Genomic DNA, 21286 nt, shown 5'->3' on the forward strand with positions numbered 1-21286 from the left:
TTTGACTCGCAAGTACCATGCATTATTCACCACTCACTCACCTACTCTAATCATAGAGGTCAATGACATTACCTTTCCTTCATGAATCAAGTATCCTCACAATACAAAAGAGAGTAGTTCCACACACACAATAAAATTTAAGAACAATTAGGAACTCAAGATAGAAAGAATTCACTGACTCTCAGAAATAACATTCATATGCCACAAAAGATGCACCATAGGCTTGCCCGTAGTGTACTACTCTACTGATCGAGCTCATTCAGTCTAGGATCAAGTATGACTTTATTTGGTTGTAATGTAGGCTGGGTAGGATACATTTAGGTATAAGAGTGACTACACCTCCCTAAGAACTTTAATGCATATACTTTAACATTCAAGCTCGTACTTATGTCAAACCATAACTCCACCTTCACTTCAATTTATATAACTCCCAAATTATTTAAGCACAATTACATCAAGAGTTACCACTTAGCAAGGACTGTTTTTTCCCCCACAACAATACAACTATTTTTTTCCTTTTCTTTTTCAACTCAAGTGGCTCTTACTTCTTTTTATCAACACAGCGCACCTTTCTCCTTATTTCATTAGTTCCACTTAAAAGTCAAACCAACCACCCCACACTTTAACTTTTACATAAATTATCACAATTCAAGTGCTCGTGAGAGGTGACAAGGTTCAAGTATATATTTAATAAAAACAAATGGGTAAGGCTTGTAATGTGGTTGCCAAAGAAACATGATTACAAGCTCAAAGGGGTTAACTACGATACATAACAATTAGGCGGGTAAAACATACATATCTGGCTCAACAAAGAAACGCCTATATCATTTCCAAGACTGAAGAAAACTACTATTTCGTTTTGCAAACACACGGGGCAAGTTCTAGACATCAAATGCAATGCACAGAATACAACAAACCTTACACGCACATGGCACATGACTCACTCAAGATTGGATCATCAAGACACTCTAGTCAAAGCAGTTAAGCAAATTAAGGTCATACAATTTAAGGTACTTCTACAAGAGTCAAAAATTGAGCCTAAGCGTCACAACCAAAGTACTAACTATTCTCAAGGCATAACAAAGTTAAGAGATATCGCTGCAATTCAATTAATCTCACACTAGCTCCTACTCCTAACAAAAATAAAACTAACTACACCCGGTTCAAACAAAACCCTTGGAAAAGAACCGCGGCACAAAGAAAAACCAAGGGGGAATTACTACACTACCTACAAAAGAAAATCTTTTTGTCCTTTTTTTTTTCTTTATACTTAAATCCCTCAAGAAAATTGTGTAGGATATCCATCGTCGGGAAAAGTCCAATCTTTTTTTTTCGTTTTTCTAAAGAATAAAAAAATTTATTCAATTAAACTAACACAACTAAATAGCATAGAATGTCACCCAGACAATCTCCTCACCCCACACTGAAAATTGTGCATTGTCCCCAATGCACACCATACTAAGAAGAGAGTAAAAGAAACTCCCTGGTAGGCCAAAGGCCGAAGCACTAGCAACTCAAGGGGTACTCAGACTACTCCCAGGCTTTGTCCTTCGTGCGGGTACCTCACACATAGTTCCAACCATCTGGTTTGCTGTTGCATTCTTCCAATAGCTTTGCTTTCCATGCTCCTAGAAAATCAAAAATTGGCACTACAAAGATAATACAATTAAAAAATAATAAAAAATAAAAATAAAAAAAAACTGTAAAGCTGGGTTGCCTCCCAATAAGCGCTTGATTTAACGTCGCGGGCTCGCGGCACGGCGTGAATCACTTTCTGTCTCGACTTCGAACTTATGAATTGGACCCCAAGTTTTGATTCTGCTCTGTGATCATGCTCCTGAGGTGGTAGAACGAATCTGACTGGCCCAATAAACAATGTAGTATTCTGCACTTCTTGGCCTTTGGATGAGATGTGTATTCCCGACTTTTCTGGCACGAAGAATTCCAGAGTGTATGCACCTTGTTCCTCATTCCTTGACTCCTCAAGTGGCTCGGATGACTCTATTTCTATATCATAATCCACAAACAATGTGGAAAAATGCTTGGAGTGTGGACCAATGCGCTCTACTACATGAACATTGGGATTGTCAACATCCTCAATATCGATGACACTAGAGTCAACTAAATATGTATCCTCAATATCCTTGGTTGACTCTAGTATCTCTTCTACGACATCGATATCCTTAAAATCTAGTTCGATTGATTGTTGGTGTTCTACTCTGGCCTTCTCCTCTAGCTCATCCCCGTATTTTTTTAAATCCTCCAGTATAATGGCAATTTCTGCAGCCAATTCATACTCATATTGGCTACTATCCACAATGTCAACTTGTTGCGCTTTACAAGGTTCAATTAATTTATTCGCTTGAGCCTCCGAGTTGTGAATAGTTGCCTCTTGCCTTTGTATCTACCGTGGTTTCTCATCATATTGTTCCACATGGCACTTTGGCATATCCTCGATCTTTTTCAGGTCATCATCCCTGGGTTCTTTGTTCCTATTAACTTCACAAGAAAAAGAAGAACCATCAAAGTAAGGGGTTGGGGAAGATAAGAAATATAAGCACAACCATGAAAGTGACCATCTTGACCACCACACGTATCGCACACATTCCACATATAAGATTGAGTTGGTGCACATAACTCGCTCTTGGGAATATTTTGATAATTTTGCCCTGGGTGGTTTCCTCCACAATATGCATAAGAAGGATCAAAAGTAGAATTACAAACATCAAAACTCTCATAATTCCAAGATGTCATGTTTCTTAAATTAACAAGTAAAATAAAAATAAATTAAAAAATCAAATACAAAAAAAAAATAAAATAAAATAAAAGTTCAAACTTGAAACCTAACAATATGTACACCTACAGCTACACCGTTAGTTCCCCGGCAACGACGCCAAAATTTGATCACGCCCAACTATGCCTTATAAAAAGGACTAAGCGGTTGTTGCAAATATAATCCAGTTTACAAGTCCGGAGTCGAATCCCACAGAGAACTAAGGCTTAGCTACAACTGTTCAATATTGCTAAGAAGACAAGCTCGAACAAATCCTATGTTATAAATATTAAGATTCTTGTATCTAATTAACTAACAAATTAAATTAGAAGATTAACAACTACATATACTAAGGGTTAGAGAGAAGATCAAGGAGGTCCAGAGTTATGATTTCCCCAATTTTCGGAATCCTTCCCGCTACATTTTCTATAAATTCGCCTAAGTATTCTCTACCGATCACAAGCGCTCAGATTGTCGTAACTCTCTCCCAAGTAATTACCACAATTTACTAGACATATTCTCCCGAATTATGCTAGCTGGCATTAAGTACGACTCGCTCAGATCGCACTCAAGGTTTCGTTATCCCTAATCCTACCTTTAAACCCTCCGTATTGATCCCTCATATACGTTAGGAGTGATGATGTTCAACAACTACCTAAATATGCACTCTCCCCAAGTAATATACACTAAACAGGCACAGTCGATCTAGAGCTCTTCAACCAACCACAATAATAACGTAGTTGAACAAATAGAGAAAATACTACATCAAATGTATATTAACGTAACAGGAAAATCATCCTCCAATAGGTTTCATCAAAACCCTAGATAACAAATTAGCTATTCATAACAGTATGCATAACTACAATACTAGAATTCATAACCAATAATAGAAATAGGAAGAAGGAATTGAAAACTCGTAGAAGAATTCTCCGCCTCGCTCCTAGTGTGTTCTTGCCTCCGTAGGCCTCAAGTGTGTCCAAACTTGATCTCCCTCTCTGTCTGTCTAAAACCCCCTCAAAAGTGACGTTTTTAGGTCTATTTATATGTTTAGGACAAGACCTGAATGTGTAGGTCAACTCCTAGTCAAGCGGGGAAATAATTAAAACCTTCAAAACTCAGACTGGACCTGGCTTTAAGCTGGCCTCGCCTGGATAACGCCAGCCTAGGCCTGGCTTTAAGCTGGCCTCGCCTGGATAAAGCCTGGTTAGGCCTGGATTTAAGCTGGCCTCACCTGGATACCTGGTTAGCTGACTTTTTCTCGGCTTCTCCTTTTCACCGTTCTCGAGCGTCCTTTCAACATTTAAGCATCCCTTTAGCTTTACTTTCATTTTCGATGCACCTACACATAAAATAACCTCTATTACGCTCAAATAAAGTGTATTTTAATATTAAAGCATGTAAAACGCAAAACATATAATGTGCAAAAACCATGAATTATAGCCACACACCAGCTATCACACCTTTTTCTCCAATTTTCATTTCGATGTGCATTAGCAAGGAATGAGGGTTCGTCTCGTTGCTTGTACCATTAACCAATGAGATAACATTCAACAATTGCAAAGGATTTATCAACGCAGCAGCAACTTCTCTTCCTTCTCCTTCCCGATTATTTACAGTAGCAAGCAAAGCATTAACACGTCCCCGATTCGGACAGTTTTTGACAATGTGAGGTCGCTCTTTTTGTTTGCGATGCCTTTGTTTCTAGCAGGTCCATCAACGACAGCCTTGCCCTTTTTCACGACGTCTTTTCGAACTTCCTTCCTACATTCCCCTTTCTTCTCCACCTTTTTCTTAGGTTTTGAAGTAGAGGGAATTTCAGAAAGACTCCGGGTAATGCGGTAATCCACCAAAGAATCCGCTGCAGCAATCGCACTCGGGAGATCCTTCACGTTATGTCTCCTAAGTTCGTTCTGCGCCCATGCTTGCATTCCAGAAATAAGAATTATGCAATTTGTCATCCTCCGACATGTTTTGAATATCCAACATCAAGGAAGTAGATTCCTTAATGTAGTTATGAACTGTTCCGGTTTGCCGCAGGCGTTTCAAGCGATCCCTAGCAAGCCAAGATGTGTTGCTAGGCAAGAACCAGTCCTTCATTTCCTTTCGGAGTTTCTCCCACGTATCTATCTTGGGTCTGCCCGTACTTTCGTCATCAGCCATGCGAGTTCTCCACCACAATTTAGCATCTCCCGTTAGGTACATGCTTGTAATTGTGACTTTCTCCCCGTTTGGAGCTTTGGCAGCAATGAAATATTTCTCCATATCCCACAGAAAGTTCTCCAGTTGTTTAGCACTATGCGCTCCACCAAACGCCTTCGGATCAGGGATCTTTACCTTAGTGCGTTCTTCACTGCCTTGGCTAAGAGCAGCCAACGCCCTCCGAAGAACAGTAATTTCCAAGTTCAGAGTTTCGATTTCCTTCTTCAGATCCACAACTTCAACATTCGTGGCCTTACACGTTTTTTGAATACCTTCACGAAACTGATCCATTCCATCCTTTAGACGATAGATCTCAGTAATTAGATCAGCCAGATCCAAAGGATCATCAGTCACACCAATCAACGCCTCCAACCTTTGCACACGATCACGCAAGTCTGAAGTGGATCCACCAGCCATGGTCCCGATTCACGAGCAAAGCTCTGATACCAGTTGTTATAAGGACGATTTTAGCACAATTGACACTGCACGACAGTAGCCAAACTCTCAGCCACCCAACCTTACTTTTTTCGCACACACTTTGACACTTAGAATTATTTCAGAGTTAGCAAAACGTAAGCAACACACAGTAATACGGGTAAAACCCAACCTTTATTCAATTATCGAAGCATGTACAAAAGAAACTTAGTTGGAAGGCTCACATATGCTTCTTGCCTTAGACCAACGAAATACAACATATAAAAGGGGGCTGCCTATGGCAGATTACAAAGGCAGTTACACAGGGCAATTATACAATGTGCCTTGCACATGCTAAGCCTAAAAACAAGCATAACTACTTAGTCATAATTTGAATTCAAACTTTCCCACGAAATGAATCCCTCTTCAGCACTTTGGCCAACTGCAACATGTGCATTGCACATGGCTAAACTTCCACAGCACATGCACAGCACACTTCTTCACAGTCATATGACTTGTACACTTGATCCACAGCTTTTGCCCACACTTTGCCTTCCTGCCTTGCCTTGTCTTTGAACCATGCCTCGCCCATAAGCTCACGACAATGTCTTGTCACAACCTTTGCCGTCCCACTAATCCGCACGCATGCCTTAGTCAAGTGCCATGCGCCTTCATTTGCCATAGCCGTTGCCCACAATCAAGGCTGCCTTGCCATCACCCAAGACATCTTGCCTAGCTGACTTGCCTAAGTCCATGCACTAACTTAGACACACCTCCAGCTCCGCACATTGCTTGCCAACACCCGCACAAACCTATACTAAGGGGCAATGTACAAGCCCTTGACTTAAATTCTGCCCGACATCCGTTATGTCTCAATATTAGGAACTAACACATGCCAAGTAAAAGTGAACGGAAGGAATATGTTATGTGATAGAAATAGCAAGGAGCTGAGGCAATTGCATGCTTGAGTACACGACACGCAATTAGTCCCTGTTGTTAAATGCTACCATTGCTCTTTCTTTCCGTCTTAAAATTGAACTACTAGTGATGATTCATCCACTTCTTGATCCTGAATTAATGACTACGTAAAAAAATAAATATGACTACGTACGTCAGTGTTGGGTGTGTTTGTGACATCTTAATTCTAAGTATGTTAAAAAAAAATAAAATTCTAAGTATTTATTAAGTATATTAAACCAAAAATGACCCCCTTGGTGTAAAAAAAAAAAACTCTACTACTTCTTTCCATGCGGAGAGGAAAAAAACATGCCAGGTTTATGAAAAAAACACGTACTCAGTTACAAAATTTATTTTGTACACATGCCAGGTTTTGTTTTTCTCTTAATGAGAGTTTTGAGTGTTGCTTTATATGGTTCTATGAACAAACATTAGATTTTGAAACATAAGTTAATCAGTTATATCCTATGATTTTAAAAATAATATTCTATATTGAATTTTTTATTGGTTGGTGTCAAATCATCCATTATCCTAGACACATGGTGCATGAGTTGATTTTTTTTTTTGAAGAACAATTTTTTTTAAAATATAAAATATTGTATTTAACCTAGACTACATTGAACAATCTAAATAAAAATTTAATTTTAAAATATAAAATGATGGCAAAGATACATTCATAGAAAAATATACTTGGTTCTTCATAATGACACATCTCACATATTATGACATGAGTAATTTGAAAATTGTTAACATTAAATTTGCTTTTTTATTATCATGTTTTATCGCTCGTTTTGATATAGTATCGCAATAAAAATGGTTCATTTATAATTAGCAATTTTCTTAATATTCACCCATATGAATAATTTTTCTCATCTTAAAGAGACAAAAAGAGTGCGATAGAAAATGTATAATAATTAACTATACGTCCAACTTTTTTAATTAGGAAACCAAATGCAACAACAATAAAACTTTGAAATAAAAAGGAGCCAAAAGGAGTAATTTAAAAATTGTTGGTGTTGATTTTCTTTCCAAAAGGGGATATAATAAGTTAAACCTTAAAGCAAAAACTGTACACAGCTTGCGAATAAAAATATGGGCGACAAATGACAGATGTCACTCAATCATTGGCTAATTTGAAAACATCTACCCGCATGAGACTTTTCTCCTTTGTCTTTCATCTTAGTTAAAGATGAGTACAAAATACTGTAAAAGATTGCTTATTTTGTCCGAAGCACTGCACTCTACGCCTCCACTCAAACTATTTCTTCTCTCTCTACTGTATCTACTATTCACTCTCCATTTTTTTCCTCTGTAACTGTGTGACTGTGTGTATATACATATAAATAAAGGGAAAAAGAAATAGAGAAAGAAAAGATCATTTGAGAAAGGAGTAAAGCGAAATCCATTTGACGACAGCTAGAAGTTAGTCAGAGTACATTGTAGGGTTTTCCTGAAAACCCTTGAAAACACAATCTTTGGGAAAAAATTATAAGGGTTTTGAATTTTTTTTTTCTAACTGACATTCAGCTTAAAGAAAATCAAAATGTCGGTTCGGATATGAACCGGATATCCGCCGATCTAGCTCGGCAATTCAAGATCTCCGCCTTCACATTGCTTATGTGAGTTTTGATTTCTATGTTCCTCTATCATTTCTCGCAATTCCTAATTGTTAGGGTTTTTGTGTTCAATGAATAATTTGTTTCATTTTTGCTCGGTTTGACTTGTGAAGACTTCAATGTTTTACTTTATATATTTACAATGTCGTACATTGCTTTTTTGGCATTTGAAATTATGTTTTGCCTGTAACTGGATCTGAAGAAAATGTGCTTTTGAGCAATGCATATTCGGTTATCACCCATTTTCAGATAAGATCTATCTATTAAATTGTCCCACATTGGTTGAGGGAGTGGGATGTTGTCTATTATATGGTATTGGGAAACCGCCCCTTCACGAGCTAGCATTTGGGTTTAAGTTAGGCCCAAAATCCATTTTCCTGACATGGTTCCAGAGCTAGACCCATCCATATTCTCGGTTTACTCAATGCTGGCCCCTTATATTATGCTTTCCACGCTCCAATTAACTAAGGCCTGAGCATGCAGAGGGTGTTAGATTGTCCCGCACTGGTTAAGGGATTGAGCTGTTATCTCCTTATATGATCTTAGGCAGTCTCCCTCATGAACTGGTTCTTGGGCAAAGGTCCATCTTGTTGACACTATTATCTTTTTAAAGCATGTCTCATTTCCTTCTTTTGTTATGCTTATGAAACCACTGAATACTACTGCTTCTGAACATAAACTTTATTTTCTTTCTATTATATACCTGTGGAACAGTTGTGTGCTTTAGATTTGGAAGTGGCTTATGCTCATTGTTGACTATATTTTTCTGAAATTTAAAAGGTGGGGAGGTTATATGAAAGAAGCTAAAGGGAACATTGTGCTGATTTAGTGAGGGTGAGGGCAAAGATGGAATCTGATTCACTCCTTGATTATGCGGTCTTCCAGCTGTCACCAAAGCGCTCTCGGTGAGTGGTAGATATGCTTTTGTTTATTTATGAAAAAGGTATATGAATTCGCTAATATTTCTTGTATTGTTGGAATTGCTTGGGCAGATGCGAATTGTTTGTTTCTCGTGGTGGAAACACAGAGAAACTGGCATCGGGATTGGTAAAGCCCTTTGTGACTCATTTAAAAATTGCAGAAGAGCAAGTTGCATTGGCAGTTCAGTCTATCAAGCTTGAAGTTGAAAGGCGCAGAAAGGCTGAATCATGGTTCACAAAAGGAACCCTGGAGAGGTAATGGCTTTTGTAGCTTGCCCGAAAAAAAATGGGAAAATGGAGAATGATTTGATTTTGTTTCTTCTTTGCAGGTTTGTGAGGTTTGTCAGCACGCCAGAAGTTCTGGAACTTGTCAACACATTAGATGCGGAGATGTCTCAGCTTGAGGCAGCCCGAAAATTATATTCGCAGGTGGCGAACACTATCATGAACTCACTGTAACCTTCATTTAGAAATGACTAGAATTATCAGATAATAATAGAATTTTATCCTTTATTTCAGGGAACGGGCGACCAGTTTAATGGGACTGGTAAGATTACCTCATAACCAAATTTGGCTTTCACATTTTATTAAGTACTTCATGCCTGTAACCTCAGAAGAACAAGACTGCCTGTGTCACCTCAAAATGATCTTCTGTGCTGGCTAAGCTACCTCCCTCCTCGTCTAATTAGTCATCTCCTTAAATTTCTATGCATTCTCTCTTGGTGGTTGTTGCTGTTTCCCTTTTAGTATCACATCATGCTATTCATAATTTTCACCAAAAAGCATATGTAATTACTGAAATAATCTCTAGATTCTGGTTCTCCATCTTACTAGGGTCTACATTATAAGCCAAGGTTAGGATTGTCAGTCGTGGGAGATGTGATGGTGTCTGCATGGTTTATATGTCTGTTATCTGCTGAGATATGTTGAGATCAGACCATAAAACCTAAATAAACTACCAAATCAATTTTCATAAAGAAATATCTTTTACTTTTAGTTTGATAGAGGAGACATGGAAAAATTACTGACAAATATAGTTGTGTTTTATACCTCTAACTGATTTTGTTCTCAAAAAAAAAAAAAAAAACGGGGGGGGGGGGGGAGGATGAGGAGACCTAGTCCTCCTCTATTTATTCGTCCTCATTAAGAATAAAAGTGGCATAACTTATTTTTGGTTGAATAAATTTTTTTACTTTTACCAAAAAAAGGTAGCATAACTTATAAGGGTCATCTATTGCCTGCTTTTTGTTAGTTCAAATTTTCAATTGAACAATAAGAAGAATGAGAACACAAGGAGTTTGCTGGGGCATTCTCTCTTGAAATACCTGAACTAGGTATTTTCCTAAAGCATCTATCCTTTAGGAGTGATTATTAGGTATAATGCAATCTTCCATAATATAATTGCATCCATGGAGGACTAGAATACTGTGTCCTTCTACCTGTGCCAATCTTGTTGAGAAAACTGCAACCTGCTCCTCATGGATTGGCAAACTCATTAATTACCCTATTGGTAGAGAAGAGGTTCACTATCTCCAATACTTTAGCATTTTTCGCTGTTCTTATATCTTAGCTGCATATGTGTTAGATCATGCATCCCGTGCACTGTCTTCACGACCAGGATTCTTAATACCTAGAAGCTGCATAAGTTTGGGGCTTAATTACTCTTCTCTTCCATAGAGATCAAAGGTTAACCTTTGTCTATAAATGGATTAGCCTCACCATCCATGATCACTTTGATGACCAAAGATGCCACGGGAACTAGCATTTTCTTCTATTTCTCGTTGTTCCCTGTGGACACTAAACAGTATTGTATAGTTGAACTGTAAAGATCAGCTTACAAAATGAATAATCCTTGTATCACACTGGTAATTAAAGGTTAGAAATAGATTGCATGTTGTTAGATCCTGTGATCAAGATGATAAAGCTTACAAAATGAATAGACCGCTTTTGGCGTATTTGGGTAGTCGTCAACGTCTTTTATAAACATCCAATAAATGTTAGTTTTGATTAGTCTTTGTTTTCTGTAATACTGTTGTAGCAAACCGTGAAGTAAGTTTTTTCTTTATGTAGCTGTACCAACTCTATTGATTCCATTTTTCATGTGGAAATGATCAAGAAAGAAAAAATTTCATGCCTCATGTGGAAGCTTTGCTGCCTGGCCCCCGAATTAATTGTTTCATCTTATATATCGCTGTTGTTAAATTTGGGCATGAGAAGTGAAGACTGAATTTATTAAGAATTATCTTGTTTAAACATCACTGATTATACGGCCCTATAGTGATCTTTATCTGACAACCTTTTTGCTTTATTACTTATCCAGGTAGTGGTGGATCTGGGGTTACAATAGCAGCTGATGCGACAAAGTAACTTCCTCACTCTGCTTCTTCACACATCGATTGCTTGTTACTGTTGGTTTTTTGGTTTGCTGCCCAGTAAAGCATCTTCATTTCATGTTCACTACTACCTATTTACAGGAAGGAGCTACTGCGAGCCATTGATGTGAGGCTTACTACAGTTCAACAGGACTTATCTACTGCTTGTTCTCGTGCAGCAGCTGCTGGTTTCAATCAGGAGACAGTATCTGAACTTCAAACTTTTGCAGAACGGTTTGGTGCCCCTAGATTGAAGTAAGATTCTGGTGCTTTGACTTTGTTCATAGATTTTCTCAGCCCCTCCATCCCTCCCTGCGTATCTGCTCGCAGAAGAATTATGGCTTGTCAAAATATTCTAGTTTTTGTAGTTCACGTAGGAGGGCATTGCTGTTCGGATTCTGTGTTTCTGCCAAATGGCAGCCAGCTGACCATTGTGTTTAATTTAGCTGGTTAACAAAGAAAGGGGAACAATGTTTAGTTCAGGGTATTCCTGTGAGATGCAATTTTGGTGGTTAGGTGATGTTGACTGAGAAAGCAAATAACTGACCAAGTGCAGTTGCTTCCGAGGCGCATTAAAGCTTCTTTTTTCCTGAAGGATCCTTGACCTAGTTCAAATGAAACTTGACTCGTTGAAGCCCAAAATAGACTATAGTGATGGCCAAGAAATAGCAAAGTGTTACCAATATTGTGTCCTTTTATCGCATGGTAAGAATAGATATATAAAAGTTCTCGTTCTTGGTTTCAGAGTGGTAATATGTTTTCTAAGATCAACAGGATTGGAGAACTGTATACCTCTCTAGTCCAGATGGTAGTGAATTAGTTAGATACTCAGCACCTAGATAAAGGTAGGTCAAACCCTGGGAGCAGCTGGAAGGGGTCACTGAAGCAAACCCTGTTTCCAGAAACTCCAACTGAGCTATCTCCAAGGTCCAGGGTAAAACACACCGACAAGACCTGAGAGACCTTAATCAACACATCAAAGATAAAAGACACCTATCTGATTATGAATGTTAGAACAAGACTGAGGAAATAAAGTGAAATTAAGAAAAACGAGATCTGCTGTATTTTGGGCTTAGCTGGCAAATGTTCATGGGGAATTATTCAAGGTCATATAGCTCTTAGTATTCTATTTTATTTACATTAATATAATTTGTGCCACATTTTGATTTTGAAGTAAGATGCTGATACGGTGATACCAACCACTTTAATCATTTGATGAGTGGGTTTTGCTTCTTAGATGATGCACAAACTAGTGTCCATGACTATTTTGGATTTAAAACATCCGTTGCGAAGTATGGTGAATTTAAAATGAAAGGGCGCAATTAAGATTCTTTCTCTGATGTCGGGAATGCAGAAGGTGTATCTGATTTTCTCTTTGTTCCTAGTTTTCCCCACGTAAAATTGGAAGAGTGATTCTGACGTGTCTATAAGGACATCCACTGCACAGTTGAACTTAACCATGAACGCCAAGTCTTTTCTTTACTTGCACAAAAAAGTTTGGTCATAGCAATAGGATAACCTTTCTTGCTCTGCTGTTTGTGTCGGCGGGATATATTCAATCTAGAGTTGACTGCTGAGATTTAAAGAAATGAAATCTTCTTGAGCTACTTTATGTATCACTTTAGTGTCAACGCCCTTTGGTTGAAACAACTGATTGCACTGGTTAAACTAGTGAGAGGCTATAACCCTCAGGGGTTGGCCTGGTGGCAATAGACTTGAGCCTTGGGGTTTGCTCCCTTTCAAGGTCTCAAGTTCGAAACCCACTGGGTGCAAACAATTTCTGAGGGCCATCGGACTGGGTAAAACCTGAATTAACCATGGTGCACTTGCGGGAAACTCCTTGCCGAGGGCCTGTGCACCCCCGGGATTAGTCGAGTCTCTTAGAGACTCGGACACCCGGTGCAAATCAAAAAAAAAAAAAAAAACTAGTGAGAGGCTATACTCCTTTAGTTTTTATTCCTGAGTATTTAGTTTATCAATGAAGTACTAGTACATTCCTTCGGTTTGACAGATTCTAGGGATGGTGCAGGAAAAGATAGTGGAGACTGAGAGAGGAAAGAAAACTTTTACTATGTTGTTTTCTTCCTGGTCAGTTAAATAACTGGAGAATAAGAGAGTGATTTAATGCCACTTTCCTGTCTATTTGGCAAATTGATAGGAAATAAATGGATGAAAAATTAAATAGAGCTAAAATTGAAGAAATTATATGTTGTTTGACAGGGGGAATTGAAACAAATAGCTTCTTTTTAATCAAACCTATATCTGCTTTATATAATACTGTTTTTGCCTCTCTGCCTCTCGGGTAGGGGGTAAGGTCGGCATACACACTACTCTTCCGGACCCCACTAGTGTAATTTCACTGGTTTGTTGTTGTTGTTACTGTGCTTGTTTTAAAAAAAAAGAGATTATTGCTTGCAAATTTTAGCTTAGTTTTTTTATATTACAAACGTCAATTAAGAATCATAAAATGTTTTGATAATAATATTTTCCCCCTATATTTGTTTGTCCTATTTTTTTTTGTTTTTTCGCACAGGGTTAACACTAAAACAAACTAGGGCGTATATATTTTTATCCGTAATATATTTCTGGTGATTGCAAAATAATTTTTGCACTGATTAAAAAAGTAGATTTGCGTTGACGACTGATCAGGTTGTATTGTTTCTATTTTTTTTTTTCCAGCGAAGCCTGCAACAAATTTTTAACATTAAGGGAAAGGCGACCAGAATTGATCAAGTCACGAAAGGTGTCTGAAAGAGATGACGGAGCCGTACGTTGCTCTTATGGATCCGACATGTCTATCGACGAGGACCCCACTACTCCAGACCAGCGACTTTCTGGGTCCCACTCTGCCGGCCCCCAGAAGTCCTCAACGTGTCAGCAACCAAAACCTCCTTTGGTTGCCTCCACTTCGCAATGTAATAGCAGAGAGTCCAGCGTGGAACCATTCGAGAACAGCAACGAAAGAATCTCCACTGCTGAAAAAGGGAAGGAGGACGAGAAAGAGGAAGAGAAATCCTCTGATCAACCTCAAGGTCCTCAACTGAAAAGGAGGCTAAGCGTGCAGGAACGAATCAATTTATTCGAGAACAAGCAAAAGGAGAATTCTGGGGGAAGTGGGAAAGCTGCTGTGGCGAAAGCCCCAGAGCTTCGTAGGTTGTCATCTGATGTGTCAGCCCCGCCGGTGTTGAGAAGATGGAGCGGCGCCAGTGACATGAGCATTGATTTGGGTGGTGACAAGAAGGATATAGAGAGTCCTCTATGCACCCCATCTTCTGCCTCTGTTTCTCAGTCTAAGTCCAATGAGCAGAAGTCGTCGAGTTTGACTGATGCAGCAAGTCTTGAGACTAATGCTAATCTGCAGGTTCCATATACAATTGGGAAGGAGGAAGCTGATGGGGTGAAGCTTTTGACTGATTCTTCTAGGAGTATTCAAGATTCTATCAAGATCATATCAAACTCAACTTCGGGCATCTTTGATAGTGATCAGGGTCGTGGGAAGATCAGGTCAAGCTCACATATCAGCGGGGCTGAGGATAGGAGTGCTAAAAATCAACTGGATTCCGGAGGGTCATTTGTTGAGGTTGGTTTGACTAGTAACGCAAACTTCAAAGTTTCTCAAGGCGGTAAGGAGCTTGGGCGGAGCAAAGGACAAACTAGTCATCAGGTTATTGGCCTGAAGGATCAGAGTACTCTACTAGAGCAATCTGGAGCTGTGCAGGCTGAGATTTGGCATCAGAAGGAGGATAGTGTATCAACTGATCATTTGGTTTTTAAGAGCGATAAAGCTCCTCAAAGGACCGCAGTGGCCTCTGCTCAGTTGGTTAGTGGTTCAAGCTCAACAGTTACAGAAACTCCCGCTGCTCAAGTCCTTGAAGGTAATACACCGTATCTGCAGTCAAGACGGCAATCTCTTCCTGAATCTGAGGAAGTTGAAAAAAGTAAGTTATCTCCATCTGAGAAATTAGCTAGTGTTTCTCAATCAAAGGTCAAAGAGCTTGGACATGTACCAATGAAATTTAAGAAGCAAGGTGGTGCTACTGAATTGGTCAAGAAGACTCGAGATAGGATGGACGAGATCATGGCTGGAACTAGCAAAACACCGCTGTCAAGTAAAATGGTTTTGGAGCCTGAGGGGCTTGACTCATTTTTGACACCTCCTATTGAGCAAGTTCAGAGGGTACGGCAGCCCAAAGCAAACCAAGAAATGAATGATGAGTTGAAATTGAAAGCTAATGAGCTAGAAAAGCTTTTCGCTGAGCACAAATTACGTGCTCCTGGCGATAAATCTAATTCTACCAAGAGAAGCAGGCCAGGTGACGTCCAAAGCCGTCCAGTTGCTATTTCATCCTACAGGAAATCTGTGATAGATAATTCTAATGTCGGAATTTCTGACAATTACACGTCCAATGAACCTGCCTCAAGTTCCAATGATGTTTTAAATAAGAGTTTCTCTGAACTAAGTTTTTCGGATGGTTCTCGAGGAAAATTCTATGAGAGCTATATGCAGAAAAGGGATACCAAACTCCGGGAAGAATGGAATTCTAAGAGAGCAGAGAAGGAAGCCAAACAGAAGGCTATGGAGGATAGCCTTGAGAGGAGTAGAGCTGAGATGAAGGCCAAGTTTGCTGGATCTGCTGATAAAGACAGTATGGTTTCTAGTTCTCGTCTGCGTGCTGAGAGACTCAGATCATTTAATTCGAGGTCTATTCTGAGGAGAGACCAGGTATAGTTCTTTTTCTATTCTGTAATAGATGCAGCAATACCTACTCGTACAAGCATAGCCATTTCTATTTCTTGTTCTGTCTATTGGTTTGGTTCTCTTGCATTACATGTAATTGACCCTGAAACAATTTGTTTTTGCAGCAACAGTTAGTTTTTGAGCAAAGTGATGACGAAGAAGATATGTCTGAATTATCAAAGCTGAAAAAATACGGTGAAGACAGGTCTTTTGACGAAACATCTTTCGGGGATGATGTTCGTAAGAACACTCGGAGTAAGAAGCCTTTACCTGTCAAAGGTTTGTCTTCATCAACACCTCGCACTACAGTAGCACCTGTTCCGAGGTCTTCTGGGAAAGCTTCTAGTAATACATCAGGTAGGCGAAGAATTCAATCTGAAAATCCTCTGGCGCAGTCTGTCCCAAACTTCTCTGATATGAGAAAGGAGAACACCAAGCCTTCTTCCACAGCTGGTAAGACAACTCGTTCACAATCTAGAAACTACACCCGTAGCAAAAGCACAACTGAAGAGATACCCCTTGTCAGGGAGGACAAATCTCGAAGATCACAATCCTTGAGAAAAAGCACCGCCAATATGGTGGAATTTAGGGAGACATCCACTTTTGATTCTGAGGGTGTTGTTCTGACACCTCTCAAATATGACAAAGATGAGATGGAGCGGGGTATCATTGAAAAATTTCCAAAAAGTTCAGGTTCAAAGACTTTACTAAAGAAGGGCAAGAATACTGACTTCAGCTCTAGAGGTGGTCTGACTAAGACAAGACCTTCTGCTGCATCTAAGATTGTGGATGACGATGACGAGTACGATGATATGGTATTTGAGCCGGAAAACTCAGAAGGCAGGGGCCAGGATGAAGAAGAGGAAGAATTTGAGAACCCGACAGCTGATATTCAGGAAAACTTTGACAATGGGGAACCAAGACTGAGCCATGATTCAGAGAAATTGGAAAACTCCGGATCAGAAAACGATGGTGTTCTGAGATCATTTTCTCAAGTGAACTCTGCTTCAGAAGCTGTATTGCCTTCTGTTGTCACTTCCAAGTTGTTATCTGGTGGACTTGTACAAGATTCACCGGGGGAAAGTCCTGTCTCATGGAATACACATGCTCATCACCCATTTTCGTATCCTCATGAGATGTCTGATGTTGATGCATCCGTGGACTCTCCTGTGGGAAGTCCTGCGTCCTGGAACTCACATTCTCTAAGTCAAACGGAGAGTGATGCAGCTAGAATGAGGAAGAAATGGGGAATGGCTCAGAAACCTATGCTCGTAGCAAATTCTTCTCAAAATCAATCGCGCAAGGATACAGCCAGAGGATTTAAACGGTTTTTGAAATTTGGGAGGAAAAATCGTGGCACAGATAATTTAGTTGACTGGATTTCTGCTACAACTTCTGAAGGAGATGATGATACAGAAGATGGACGTGACCCTTCTAATCGTTCTTCAGAAGATCTGAGAAAGTCAAGAATGGGCTTCTCACAGGAGCATCCATCTGATGATAGCTTTTATGAGAATGAGTTTTTCAGTGAACAAGGTGAAATAATATGTTTCACTCCCTAAAACAAAACATCTAGTTTCTGTATGGTGAATATTTATTGTTGCCTCAAGAATAGCTTGTGATGCTTGATTCTGTTTGTTGAGTTTAACAGTTCCTATTTCTCTTTTTGTGGGTAGATTAATACCCGGAAAGTTAACTGCCAGCACCTGACAATAGTACAGATTGTGCTGTTTTCTTGTTTATTAAGGGAAGATCCAGGGAGGATATCAAAATTCTTTTACATAATAGAAAAATAATAGGAAATGTCGGGAAGCAAAGGCGGCACTCAATTCTAGCTTTATCTGCTATTGCTGGTAGTTTTGCAAGTGGTCTTTGTGGAGAATGAAGCATATTAAAGGAACTTATCAATGTGGCTTGAACTTTAGTTCATACCTTAAACTAGGATAACTGGAATTGAGATTGTTTGGGAATTGCTCAACTGGTGCTCTTGCTTGTTCACTTTGCTTTTGATTCCATCTTTTTGTTTGTTTGTTATTCTTCAGTCTTTCAACTTCAGCATAGAGGTTCTTCAAGTCAGTAATCAATGATCTTTTCTTCTGGCAGTTCAATCCTTGCGCAGTTCAATCCCGGCACCTCCAGCTAACTTCAAATTGCGGGAGGATCATTTATCAGGGAGCTCAATAAAAGGTGACCAGCTAGTATAAGAAGTTTGTCCTTCCTGTCTTATTGCTTGTGTTTTGTGCATAATAAAATGTCATTATGTGAAGAAGTCATCTCGGCTGAAGGAGAAAAACTAAATGTAAAAAATTTAGAAAGCCTCTTGTATTTGGCCTATTTGCAACTTAGCTCCATGAAATTGTAACCATAAAGTTCATTTTCAATTTATGCATTTAAGTCACAATCCTGACTTACATTAGGAGGAACATGGACTTACATTAAGAGATTAAACACGGAGGAAAAATAAAGCTTTGTTTTGTTTGGGTTGGTCAAGAGCACTCCTTACTAGCTTCATCTGACAGAGATGGTTTTGACGCTTCTTTTTGGTCTTGTCAGACATATTTTGTTGGGGTTTGCTCCTTTAATGGAAACTAATCTGTTTTTAAACAGATATCCTTGTGTTTATGTCACCAGCTTAAATTATATGGAGTCTATCTTGCTCTAGTTCTGATGGGAGTATGGCAAAATTTGGATTCTAAAAGGTAATGATTATACCATCGCGAACTGTTCACAAGAAGCAAAACTTAGCCAACAACCTAAACCTTGCAATATTCTGCTTAGAACTCAAGAATAAAGTTGTATGAGCCTATAGACAGATCCTGTTCAACTAAGGTCGTAACCTTGCAAAAGTTCTGCTTACTACCAAAAATGTTCTCTTTAAGACATTCTTCTTATTAGCAACACACATCACTCTTAATCATCTGTGTGTAGTGTTAGCATAGACAAGCAGAAAGTTGGACATAAACTTGTGCGAATCAGACTTGGTTATTTTCTTCCACCATGAGTTCTTGTGTAGCACTGATCCAATCAGAGGTGATTATCAAAATATATAATACACGGAATATATAACTTACTTAATGATCACACTAGTTCTGATTTAGAATTTATAAATAAATCTTAATGCTTCCATAATTTGAGAATACGCACTCTTAACTTTTGTCACTTCCTAATTATTTTACAGCTCCAAGATCCTTCTTCTCCTTATCGACATTCAGAAGCAAGGGAAGTGACTCAAAGCCAAAGTGACTATCCGAAGCCAAAGATAACTATTTCAAAGGATCAAGTTCCACTAATGCATGCTTGGAATTGCCAGACAATATTTCTCAGTAAGAGGTTGAGGTAGATGAGCTACAATCATCCAAATATGATGTATACTTGTACTTAGTAATCACCGGGCTTCTGAAGCCTTTCTTGTGCTTAGCTGTTTCTAGTAGTTGTCTCAGAATATATGTTGTATATTGTCTTGAGAGGACACTGGCGGAATATTAATGTGATTTTGGTAGTCATAGCATTCTTTCTTATGTTGTTATTTTACTCTCGATTTATGGTAAATATCAGAAGCTAAATTTTGTTCAATCAAATATTGACAGTCTAGAAAGGTCCAGGGTTGAACTATTTGATTATGCTACCTTTACCTTTGTATGATACATACTATGACAGATTTGATGTCCTTGTTATCTGGTTGCACAATTTTGTTGCCTAGACGGACAGACCTAAAAAAAAGGAATTTTCATAAAGCACTATAGTTTAGAGCGTAGCAACTATAGTTTGCCTAATTACCATTTGTAGCTACTGTTCAATTGATACCAGCTTGTATCACTTGTACGCGCAACATGTACCAATTGTATTCGTTCGCGTAACGAACACAACATGTATCAACTGTATTCGTTCGCGCAATGAATACACCAGGTAAGAGTTGAACTCAAGACCTCCGCTAACTAAGCAGACACTCTAATGCTCTAACCAATTGAGTTACGAGAGTTTGTTGCTCTCTTATTTCAGTTCAAAATAATTTATCTCTTGTTTAATGGATTTGCTATAAATTCAAATATAGCTACAAATGGTAAATTGCTAAAAGTATAGCTATGAATGATAAATACAGTGTATATGTTTTATGTGTCGCGCAATTTTCCCTAAAAAACATTTGTGTTCATGCTAAGTACAACATGCTGTCCAAATTTTGCATATATTGTTGAAGGAATGTCTTAAAATTATCTTTTTTTTAATCCCAATTATAGAATGCTGTTCAAATTTGCATAGAAATTGTAGATGAAATCTCTAAAAATTATGTTTGTTTTCATACCAAGTATAGTATGCTGCCAAATTTGCATAGTTGTTGAAGGAATGTCTAAATCATCCAGTCAGAGCCTTACTCATGTTAGGGAAATTTCTTTAATCCTTTTTGCATAAGTTAATTAGAGCTGATTCTAAAGCATCTCTACGGAGTTATTGAAGGGTGCTTTGTGAGGATTAATTATTTTTGTGGTTTGTTAATTTCTATGTAGAATAATTTATTTACGTTTAGCTCTTGGATTTGAAATATGTTGAGTCTCAACGCCAGAAAATTGCCAAATTTTATGCCAAGTGCAGAAATAGAAGTGTATAAATTGACCACTTAAATGTTGTGTATTCGAATGATTCGAACTCTTCCAATTTAATGCTAAGTGCAGAACTAGAAATGTTAAATGCACCATCGAAATGTAGTGCAGTGAGATAATTGGAATTCTTTCAATCATTAGTTAGAAGTTTTGAGTTTGAGCCCTTACCCCTCGGTGGGCTCACCTGGCACGCACAATTATTGGACTTATTGATTTCGTGAAAATAGTATGGGCTAGCCAGTTTTTGGACTGATAATTGAAAAATAGCCAATATTTGTAAAGTCATTGAAAAATAACCACTATTTTGCTGCAACACAGAAAGTTCCAGCATAATATACTGGAGATTGGTGCACATGTGTATGAACTTCCACCATATTATGCTGGACCAGTATATTATGCTGGAAGTCCAGTATATTGTATTGGAATTCCAGTATATTATACTGGAATATTTTCCGGATTTTGAACAGTGTTTTCGTTCAGATTTATCTTTACATGAAATTTCGATTACTTTTGAAACTGTGGCTATTTTTTAATTACCACTTGTAAATCCGGCTTTTTTTGAATTTCACCGATGGATTTCATGTATCCACTAGTTAAATCGAAAAAGAGAAATATGTAAAAGAATTTTTCCCCCTTTAAAATGACTCCCCTGAGTCTTCGAATAAGATAGCGAAGTAACAAAATAAGAGTCCATTTCAAATG

The 21286-nt window shown here is 38.5% G+C and overlaps 1 protein-coding gene across 1 annotated transcript; it reads left to right on the forward strand.

The window, feature by feature from the left end:
- LOC109208479 lies at window positions 7545-19581 on the forward strand. Its single transcript, XM_019371625.1, has 11 exons — window positions 7545-7962; window positions 8740-8864; window positions 8952-9134; window positions 9209-9308; window positions 9399-9426; window positions 11200-11242; window positions 11354-11506; window positions 13931-15974; window positions 16115-17525; window positions 18093-18176; window positions 19168-19581. Exons 2-11 carry the CDS (start codon window positions 8806-8808, stop codon window positions 19230-19232), a joined length of 4170 nt encoding a protein of 1389 aa, XP_019227170.1. The 5' UTR covers window positions 7545-7962; window positions 8740-8805; the 3' UTR covers window positions 19233-19581.

This window comes from Nicotiana attenuata, chromosome 1 (assembly GCF_001879085.1).
Source record: "Nicotiana attenuata strain UT chromosome 1, NIATTr2, whole genome shotgun sequence".
NCBI classification, from domain to species: domain Eukaryota; kingdom Viridiplantae; phylum Streptophyta; class Magnoliopsida; order Solanales; family Solanaceae; genus Nicotiana; species Nicotiana attenuata.